Source organism: Fistularia commersonii, chromosome 23 (assembly GCF_037954325.1).
Source record: "Fistularia commersonii isolate RoL2024-O1a breed Wild chromosome 23, RoL_Fcom_v1.0, whole genome shotgun sequence".
Lineage (NCBI taxonomy): Eukaryota > Metazoa > Chordata > Actinopteri > Syngnathiformes > Fistulariidae > Fistularia > Fistularia commersonii.
In genome coordinates this window covers 6,635,638-6,646,435 of record NC_141306.1, presented here as the reverse complement: position 1 = coordinate 6,646,435, position 10,798 = coordinate 6,635,638, and the positions used below count along the sequence as shown (strand labels likewise).

At 43.8% G+C, this 10,798-nt stretch overlaps 1 protein-coding gene across 2 annotated transcripts; it reads right to left on the bottom strand.

Moving 5' to 3' along the window:
• Window positions 1-693: 693 nt before the first annotated feature.
• On the bottom strand, window positions 694-9,766 carry cdc42ep1b (CDC42 effector protein (Rho GTPase binding) 1b). 2 transcript variants are annotated; one of them, XM_086170883.1, is made up of 4 exons: window positions 9,538-9,766; window positions 5,395-5,895; window positions 4,411-4,960; window positions 694-1,838 (listed from the first exon to the last, which is right to left on the bottom strand). In XM_086170883.1, the coding sequence occupies exons 3-4, from the start codon at window positions 4,862-4,864 to the stop codon at window positions 1,249-1,251; spliced, it is 1,044 nt and encodes a 347-aa protein (XP_086027009.1). In that variant the 5' UTR covers window positions 4,865-4,960; window positions 5,395-5,895; window positions 9,538-9,766; the 3' UTR covers window positions 694-1,248. The 2 variants fall into 2 exon arrangements, with proteins under 2 accessions (XP_086027009.1, XP_086027008.1); XM_086170882.1 differs by lacking the exon at window positions 9,538-9,766 and adding an exon at window positions 9,372-9,499.
• Between the last annotated feature and the right edge of the window lie 1,032 nt (window positions 9,767-10,798).

The window sequence follows — 10,798 nt, the reverse complement described above, 5'->3', positions numbered from 1 at the left end:
TCTCCACCCATTCCTACCTGCTTGAGCCAGTTTCTTTACCTCGTTTTGACACTCTCCATTGCACACAACTGTTGACCCTGAGTGCTGAGCGCTCCTCTCTCTGTAGCCGCATTGTTTCACTTGGTTTTGCTCTCATTCACACACACATATTCTGTCTTCCTGCAACTAACTTGCTTTCGTCTCCTTTCAACAGCTTACCTCCACCGCTCTTGATTTTTCTCCACCTGCTCCCAACATGTGAAACAATGTAGTATTTAGTAATAATGCAGTTGAAGCCGTAGCAGGAAAAACACGTGATTTTTTTTGTTTTATCACAACCTCACATTGAAAGGAGTCAGGCTGAAAGAAGAGGCTTAGAAAACCCAACTGCAAATGCAGTTGCAAGTGGCAGTAATCTATACACATGTAATAAGTACATGATTTATGAAGAATTATTAAAAGGTGCCTTATCAGAGAGGAACTGCAGGGGAAAAGAATATCATTGGAAAATGTTAAATTAATGATCAGGCAATGAGACCCAATGTAGTCTGATGTTTGTTGCAGAATAATTGAATTGTAGGCTAAAACAAAATTTTTAATGTTAAACTTTAAAACCCTCACTTTTCTATTATTTTCCTGGTTCTGATTCTTCCAGTGTTTTTTTTTAAATTAATTTATAATCAGATAGTTCAAAGAATGTAAACATTTCATGTTGATGTTTAATAAAGAAAGAGAAAATAGCCCAAATTATGTATTCAAGTTCAATTTGACACCTCAGAACACAAATATTTTACAGGTAATTAAGACATTTTCACTGAGTATGTGAAATTAATGCAACATTCATTTAGACAGACTAGATGGCGCCGTTTCTTAGAAAATGCCAGCTTGCTTTTCACACGGAGACTTGAACCTCATTAACTTCAGGATAATGTACAAGTACAAACAATGGACCTGCGGGACAAAACAAGTTAACATTTTTTCATGATTTCAAAGTAGACCTGGTCATTTATAGCATGACAATGTTTCAAAGCAGGAAGAGTTTTCAGTAATATTTATCTACTAAGTAGATTTTCACCACAGAATTTACCCCGAAATGCGTGTGGTTGTCGGTCCATTCATTTAGAAATCCATTTCCTAACTAAACTAAAACAATCCATCGTACTGGTTTGTGATGACCACAAATGTGCATATTTTCTTTCAGATTTAGTCAGTGACTGAAATCTGAAATACAGGCCCAATACAGAGTAGACCTGCATAACCTTCTAACGTTTACACCTTGATCTCCTCCTCCTCTTCATAGAAAGTATAAGATGCCTTGCGGACTGAGGTGAAGGCAGGAGAGGAGTTGTTGTTGCTCATCCTTGTGAAGGAACCTCCACCGTAGTGACGGGATAGAACATCGGCCGCCCTCCGGAACCGCTCCGACTCCATCACGGGCTCTACTCTGTGAGGAGAAGCTTCCGGCGACCTCGGAGACCGTCCCTCCTCCTTTTGCGCCGTCCAGCTCGGGCCTCCGTTCTCCGCGCTCCTACCGAAGGAGGCGCTGTCCACGGAGGGGTTGGGCGAAGTCACCCCCGGGCTCTGCACAGGCGTCTCTGCCAGAGAGCAGTCGTCCTCCTCTTCCTCAGGTACTGTCAAGCTGCGATCGGACATCCCGAGGCATTGCGGCTTGTCAATCAAGCTCAGTACTTCGGTCATGAGGGAGGGCCCGAGGTCCACATTGAAGGAGGTGAGGGAGTCCGATCTTGTCAATGTAGCCATATTCCCATCCGGTACAGATTCCCTCCACGTGTCTCCATCTTGAAATGGTCGGTCCGGGCGGGAAGCGCGGGGAAGAGTGAAGAACCCGGACTGGAGACCTTCGGACACAAAACACACACGATTCAGGGACAGAAAGTAAATGTACGTTATGAAAAAGCCACCAGGGAAACTACATTTTTAAAAAGCCGTAGGCCTTCGGGAGACAATGAACAGCACACTAAATATTCTCTTATGGTGATAACAGAGTTCCGAAACTGACATTCTTGGTTGTTCTCGTGACATGATGTGCTCCATGCAAGTGAGAGAAACACGAGAGGAACATTTTGTGAGAACTCAGACTTGCTGCATGCTTTTTGGGATTTACATTTCCTATCAGGGTTCTTAGAATAAAAGGTGCTGATGAGACATTATTGAACTTACTCCGATAGAGTGGACTTTATCATAGTTGACCAGAAACTTGGAACTTATGTAAAAAAAAAAAAAAAAAAAGATTAAACGCTAGAAAAATAATCTCAATTAAGTCATAATAACAAAGGAGATTTATTCTGAAGTTTGTGCTTTGGAATAGCGGAGACGTGAGGCTGGCAATTCAGTGATTCCATTGAACCAGATGGTGGCGCCGTGCAGCAGCATCTGCAAGGGCTGCCGGGCGTGGAGGAGGGGTTCCTGGTTTGTCTCCCTGTTAGAAATCGTTACTGGAAATGCAAAAGCAGCACCGGCATACTGGCGTAAGAGCAAGGAAAAATAGAAACCGGGATTAAATATGATGTTATTAAATTGTCCAGAGAATTCAAGTTGCCCCTGTTGCACCGCAAGAGGAGAAGGCACTTTCAGAAGAGATACTTTCCTTCATGTTTTGATGCTCTGCTGGGTCATTTTTGTGCATTTTTGTGGCACCAAGACCCACCTAACGTGACTTTTTTGTCATGGTAACAAGGTTAGCTGCTGATTTTGGTGAAATTCTATTCCTAGTTCTAGTTCTTTTGGCAGAGGACACGTGGGCTTGCTTCATTTTCTTATTGACATTACATTCACGTCTCTTTCATAAGCATTCTGGGTTGAAAAACTCTAATCTCATCCCCTTCTTGTCTTCACTGAATAAGATAGTAGTTTTCTTGAATGCAGGCACTAATTTAAACTTCATCCAAAGTTGTTTTTTTACAGTAGCAAGTTATTAAACAAAGCTGCATCCACCTCATGTGGAGCAAGACTAAGAGCTGATGATGACTAAGAGTGACTGAAGGGTTAAAAATGAAGTAATGACACAAATTCCAAAGTAACAACAAAAGGCCCCCATCATCACGCAGTTCACTGGGTCTTTGTGTCGCCCCGCATTACTCAGTTTAGGCAAATTCCTTTTGACCTGAGTAATGATTCTGAAAATACAAACGGGGGGTTTCCAGCAGAGAATCTCTAAACTTCTGCCCGATCACCTCCAATTGGCCGGTAGTCAAGATGAACGGGCTGTGTATGATGGGAATTCCGTCTGGCACGGAGAGATGACAGGAAATGCTTGAAAAGTCTTGTTTCTCCCTCCAGAAGCAGCTGCGTGTCTTTGTGTTTGAAGACTGGAGTGTGTACAGGTGTTGCCAGGGTGATGTGAAATGACTCAGAAGAAGGCAGACTGTTTTGCTGGTTGTCCTGGAGGAATGTGGGAATGAGGCTGAGCGGAGGCCAAACGCAGCCTCTCTGTTTGCGTGTCCAATGACATTTAAGAGTTCTGAGTTTCCCCGCGACTCTATGCGGTGCAAAGGCGGCAGGAAACACGACCGCTGCTGTTATGCTAAAGCTGCCTGTTTCACCCATTTAGCTGATTTCTAACTCAAGTCTGTCAGTAAAGCCAAAGTCAGGTCCTGGTTAGAGATAAGAACACCTGAACTGTCCTGCTTCAACAGAACATGAGTGTAGGCCATTAGACCTTATAGAAATTGCCAATTAAATCACTTGATAAATGATTCCTCAGTATAAATATGATTGGCAAAAAGCTAAAATCTGCAATGGCAGTAGCAATTGCTTGCTTAGAAGCTAACTTAGCAGTTGGATAATTTACCCTTGTTTTTTCTTTCACAAGACTATGTGAAAGATAGTGTATGTAGTGTACGTTTGTGTATGTCTTTGTCAAAAAAAAAACAAAAAACTAACCCAACCCAAGCTTACTGTTCTGTATATTTCCTGTGCATCTTGTATTTGCAAGTATTATTTGCAGTCCCTATGTCCTCTATTGTAAGTTGCTTTGGATAAAAGGGTCAGCCAAATGTAATGTAATGTAATGTAAGACTATCAATAGAATTGATGTATAGTAATTAATCAGCCGCTAGCATTTATTGGGAGCTATGGTGTTACTAAATGTTAAAAAAACTACTAATATGTCCTCAATTGAACCCAAAGTAATACCTAAATCATTTATAGGTCATGTTTTTTCTTTAGGAATGTCTACATCCAGCGTTTACTGGCTTATAGACCTCAAGTTTCGATACAAAGAAGCATGAACCCGACAGCTGACGGTCGTAATAGTACGTCGTCTCCGTATTTGTTCATGCATTCATTCACGCATTTAAATTTTAGTCGCACGCCTTACAGTTTTCTCCTCTCACGTTTCATGGAGCTGATGACGCTTCTAAGACGCCTCCCAGAGCCTCCATTCCACGATGATTATCAGTATTATCTCACCATATGTGCAGATGGAGTTGTCCGTTGAGCTGATGGAGCCGGGGAACAGCACCCTCTGCATGCACCCGTAGGGAGAGTCCATGTTGAGCTGGGGCAAGGATATGGCGTTCTTGATGATGGGGGAGATGTCGGGCGGCGGGGACGAGAAGTCCCGAGAGCCTCCCCGCGGCCTCGGCCCAGAGTTCTTCCGTATGTGTCGAAAGGTGCGTGTAAAGAAGCCGGTCGATTTGGAGCTGTTGGCCGAGTCGGGGCTGCCGGGCTCCCTGGTGCCGCCGTAGTTACTCAGGAAGGACGTATCACCAAACACGTCCCCTCCGCGGCCGACGTGCATCGTGTGCCGGAAGTCACCGAGCGGCGGGCTGATCATGTCCACCGAGAGGTCGCTTTTGAAACGACGTTTATCTTGAGAGCCCGAAACGAAGCCTTTAATCCCTGGCAGTTTTCCCAGACTCATGGCGGAGGAAAAGTTTTGCAGTTTCCTTTTAATTCCAAAGCGAATGTTCGAGGTTTGACTACTGACCAATCAGGAGTGAATCCAAGTCGGGGTCCACTGTTGAAACAAAGAGAGAGGGGAGAAATGAACGCCTGGACATTAAAAACAGGAAAAACATATAGGTTGTTTTCTGTGATCCTGGCAAGTATTCAGTAACTGCTGGCCATTACAATCTCATTGTTTAATAGCTTTCCAGGGAAGTCCCTGCTGACGCCTTCGTTGTATTTGACATCGGCCCAAATGGGCTGGATTTGCCGCCGGAGCTACCGAACATGACGAAAAAAATCCTGTTCTTGAAACATGATTGGAAGGGGTCTTTGATAAAAGCTTCGCACATTTATGAGGTATTAAATCCACCAGAGTAGGAGGATTCCAACCTGACAGCACTGCTGTATCATCTATATCGCATCCAGAAACTTGTCACAACCCTCTGGAATCCTACTTTTGAACATGAACAAGACTAAAAACAAGACACATCTCGAGATGCTTACTGGAAATGTGTGTCCAGGAGACCTCAGCTTCCCAGGAGGCGGTGCAGTCAGACCCCTCTTGTCTTCAGTGTCCCGACGGGGGGAGCATTGAGGGTCTGCGGCCACGCATCGTGTCCCGGCGAAGCAGTTTGCACCATCTGTCGCCAGACTAACCACAGGATATCCTGTCGCTCGGCCGGTCGACCCGGAGGCTTTGTCCTCCTTCACTCAGGTGTATGAGGTGCAAGGAAAACACTTAGCGTCGAAAAAGGGGGAGGAAGCCTGAAAACGGGCATTCGAGTGAAGCAACGTAATCCACCAAGTGTTTTGTCTGCATCAACCGGAAAAAAAAGATAAGGCTCCTTCCAGATTGCCTGTATGCTGGATTAGCTGATAATCCCTTCTGTCTCCCTTCTGCACTCTTGACTGCTTCACTTGCTCTCTGCCGTCTTCAATCCACTTAGTTCTTCAGTGGTTCCAGGCGGGGGGTTCTCAGTTTTCATTCAGTTCATCTCAGGCAAGCTGAGGAGAAGAAACAAAGAAAGTGAAGGGTTACAAACGGATGTCCGGCCAGTCGACTGGCTCCATCTTCCCGTGGTTAGTGAAGACAGTTCTAGTGTTGAGTGTATAAAAAAAAAAGAAATGACCATGAACTTTTCCAGATTTGACTTCTTACAGCTCTATTTCTGGGGCTTTTTTGTCAAATGTTGAATATATTCACCTGTTTTTTAAGGATTAAATCCTTATCCTTGTTTCAAATCATTTACGTGTGCTGTTTGGGAAGCATCGGACCCCAAACTCTCACAACTAAACAAACTAATCCTGTGCATCTTGTATTTGCAAGTGTTATTTGCAGTGCTTATGTCCTCTATTGTAAGTCGCTTTGGATAAAAGCGTCTGCCAAATGTAATGTAATTTAATGTAGTGTAATTTAATCAGAAATAATTCTGATACAATTCATAAACTCACACCATTCAGTTTTCTACTTGAAATTGACCTGCATTAAAGTATTCCGTCCACGACTGCCGAGATGATAAACACTCGATATTCCACAGTGGAACAGTGCAGAATATTGCGAGTGCGACTTCACCGCCACCTGCTCACTCGGCACCTGTTGAGCGAGGCGATGTTGCCGCTGCTACTTGGCAAGACTCCGTCTCCGATTACATTCCCTAAATCTTTCACTAATCCCACTTTTCCAACAGCAGAACTATGCGAAGGAGTGGTCTCCACACGGGGAAGGCCGCATCACAGCGTGAGGGACAAGATTTCGGGGGGTCGGCGGGTAGGTGAGGGTCCAGGCCTCAGGCCGGGGAGGGAGGCCATTCACGAAGCTGCGCGTCTCGGATTGGAGTTGCAGCCTGATCCCTCCGTTACGGTTAGATTAAGGGGGGGGGATTAGTGAGGAACACGGAGGTGAGACGCAGATAAACGTTACCGACAGGGACGAACAGCCACGGCTGCTGTCGACGAAATAGATAATAAACAAAAAACACAATAACGGCCATCTGGGGTTCTGATTTGCAAGATGGAAGTTCAAACTTAAGGTGCTCGACTTGAAATGAGATGTATTTTAATGATCCCATGCTTTGGAAATTGTTTCAATAAGTGTTTTGATAATTGTTGAGATAAGAGTCATGATTGAAGGACGGGGAACCCACAACCGGCGGCGGTCAATGTACGGTGTGTGATGCACGGAGAAAGCGTGGGCAGTGAAGGTCCCTCGCGGGAACTCGGCACAAACAGCAGGATTGAAATGGGACCGACTCAGAGGAAACGCAAGGAGTAAAAACATGATTTCGTATTCCACAGATTACTCTTTACTACAATCGCATTTGGTGGAGACACGCTGGGACAGAGTCAACGGAGACGGATTAACGTCAGAGCTGAGGTTGGGGAAAACACAAGAAGGAGGAAGTGAAGCGCATGAAGTCATCAGAAGGAGAGGACATGGGGTGAGATCAGAAATACTAAGGAAAAGTTTGTGATTGTGAAAAGATTTTTATTCATCCCGAAACTGTACCTGCAGACGTCCGTAAACAGGAGCTGATTGCAAAGACAGAGTTGGAAAATGTAATTGGACCAGCATGCTGGGGCGAAGGGGGGCTGGATGTTATCTATTACTGCCTTCAAATGAAGGATGCTGATGAGAAACACATTTTAACCCGGCTTTCTTAATGGGTTTTCTCCCAGACTTCTATTTTAGCCTTTTTCCTCCAATCCTGTCTTTTCAGTTGCTGTTTTTTTTTCTTCCCTTTCTCCCTTATCTCTGTCATATAAACCACACACACATGCAGAGTCAAACACACTTCCCTTCCCCGTGGCTCTGCCTCCCATCAGGGTGACTGTGGGAGTCAAACATCTGGCACCGCAAGACCACAAACAGCAGAAGCCCGGCTCTGATGGCATTTGAGGAAAAAAAAAATCAATCATAGTGGCTGACAAATACATCTTTGCTCTGTCTCTCTCTCTCGCTCTCTCTCTCACACACACAGACACATACACATACACACTTTGTCCCAAATATAACTTCCGATCACTTAACCAGCATCTACGTGGCAGAACGCAGTACGTGTTTGTGGACTGAATGCAGGGTTTGCTTCTTTTAATTCACGATCTCGGTGCGATAAATGCATGTGTGCGTGCGTGGTTTCCTTCCTGAATGTCCGTGCAGGATTTTATGTTAGAAAGCGATTTGTTTTTATTGCCGGTGGGACTTCTTCACAGGATTCCCCAAAAAAACAGTAACAGTAGCAGATAAAATGTTTTGTTTGTTTTGGTCAAGTTGAACCCCTGCCTACATTCAGTATCCCCTTTGAGTGATTTTACACGTCCAACTTGTCAACACGACTCCAAGGGGGGGCAGCAAGCAAACACATCTCGCCCTGACATACAAGAGCAATGTCTGGTCTCTATAGTGCCGACAAGCAGAAACACACAGAGGTGCGGTTCCTACAGCAGAGGAGTGTTTCCTGGAACATTACTCTTGTTGGTAAAGTGTGTGATGGATGTGAGATGAACCCCATGAACTTATTCACATCTTATTCCACATATTTTTTAATTTCCCTTTCCTGGTTGTTTACGGCTTATGATTTTAAATGATTTTTATTTATTTATGAATTTATCTATTCAAGATAACACGATGATGCGTCCTGTTTCTAAATCACTTTCAGCCAAAATGTGGATTTGCCCTGTTTTATAATGGACATTAGGTGAGGGATGTCTCCTACAGTTCACCCGTCAAGAACTGGATCTCAGGCACAGAACAAGGAAGCCTTGCCATGAATAAACTCTTGTTGTTTTATTAATCATTATGTCTTAACAATAATTTACATATTCAGTTCCATTCAATTGAACACCACGGCAGATCACCATCACCCAACCAGGTAATGAAAACCAAAAATTATATTATGAGCAGATAGAAAATGAAAAGTTTATCGTAACCTCATTGTTTTCTCAATGCAAAGAACATGCATGGATATGATGGATAGATAGATAGATAGATAGATAGATAGATAGATAGATAGATAGATAGATAGATAGATAGAATGCAATGAAGTGGGTTTTTTTCTTAATCTCCTTTTCTACCATGAATAAATACAAAATAATCAAAAACCAAAATTATAATGGCTGAGAAAGAAAATGAAAAGTTTATCATAACCTGATTGATTTCTCAATGCAACAATAAACATGCATTATCTCAAAAACATAGATAGATAGATAGATAGATAGATAGATAGATAGATAGATAGATAGATAGATAGATAGATAGATAGATAGATAGAATGCAATGTAGTGGGTTTTTTTTTTCTAAATCTGCTTTTACACCATGAATAAACACAAAATCATCAAATAAAAGTTGGTAGTAACAGGCTTCCGTACATTCTCGTGTGACCGCGACTGTCTTTAGGAATAAGTATGGCCAAATTTGGACGTAGTATTTTGTAGTAAATACTGCAGTACACATCACAAGTACTTGGAGAAAATACTCCGGTTACCTCGTAGTCCCGTCCTGCTTGGTTGTCTCCGCTCCTCCGTCCGAACTCGATGTGAATTCTGTCCAACTGACCCGTGTCGGTTCTGATTCTCGACCCAGCGGGGGGGCCGGGGGGGGTGTCTCCAAATATCGCGAGGTTAGATCGAAGTAACGTAACGTTACGTTACCGTGTCCGGTGTCCGGTGTCCTCAGGTTTGCAGCGTGTCCTCCTCACACTCCGCACCGAGGGAGATGGAGAAGAGAATGGAGTGGAGGTGGACTCTCAAGTCTTTATCCAGATGCGTGCGTGCGTGCGTGTGTGTGTGTGTGTGTGTGTGTGTGTGTGTGTGTGTGTGTGTGTGTGTGTGTGTGTGTGTGTGTGTTCGTGTGATCTCAACAGATACAGAGTTTCTTCCTGAAAGCTTGGTTCCGACCTAGCAGCCCCATCTCTTTGGGTTGGGTTTCCACCCGAGTGGCTCCACAGTGTTCGCTCCCTGCCCACACCCACCCACACACACACACACACACGCACACACACACACACACACTGCTGTCACAAAATACATGTTTCAAGTGTTCCCGGCCTCACAGGATGAAGACTCCTCTTCTGCCTCCTCTTCTGTCTTCTCTGCTCAAGTGTAAGATCCATGTCCGTTTGGTTACTCAGAAGGTCACCTGGTGAGGACACACACACACACACACACACACACACACACACACTCAGAGTTACTTCATCCCCCTGATCCAAACATCTTCCTACTATCATCTTCGTGACGCTGATCATCAACTTTACACAACATCTTCTAGCTAAGCCCCTCCAGCCTTGTGCATTTGCAGACCACCTTGGAATTGTCCAAAGAAATGTCCAAGCTTTAAATGTTGTTCTCCAATGACCATGTTTTAACACAGAAAAACGGGAATATTTAATCACGGTAAAGGGCAAAGTAAACATGAACTGTCGCAGCCTTTGGTTTTTCTTCTAGCCTGAGAATAAGGATGGACGAAGGGCTTCGTTTTTTTTTTTGTTTTTTTTTTATGGAATTCTGAGAGGGATGACGATGTCTGGCGCTGTTTCGGGACTGAAAACAGCTGCTGTTCCTCTGTGAATGTGGTATTCGCGGTCAGAAGCTTAAAAAGCCGGACGTGGAAACAGAGGCGTAATGCTGTCAAAGGTTGTTCAGAAATAGATGCGTTTACTGTTTGAATAGCTGGATGGATGAATGGATGGAGGATTGAACACAACTTCCACTGAATAATATATTATTCCGACTTTTGTAATTATAATCAATAATAATTATGATTATTTTTATTGTTATTATTATTGTTATGTGTGTGTGTGTGCGTTAATGTGAAGCAAAGTAGAAAACAAAGCGAAATGAGCAAAAAAATATCCTGAAAATGAGGTTTGTGCTGATGATCCCGCAGGCCCTGTCTTGCCATCCGTGTTCT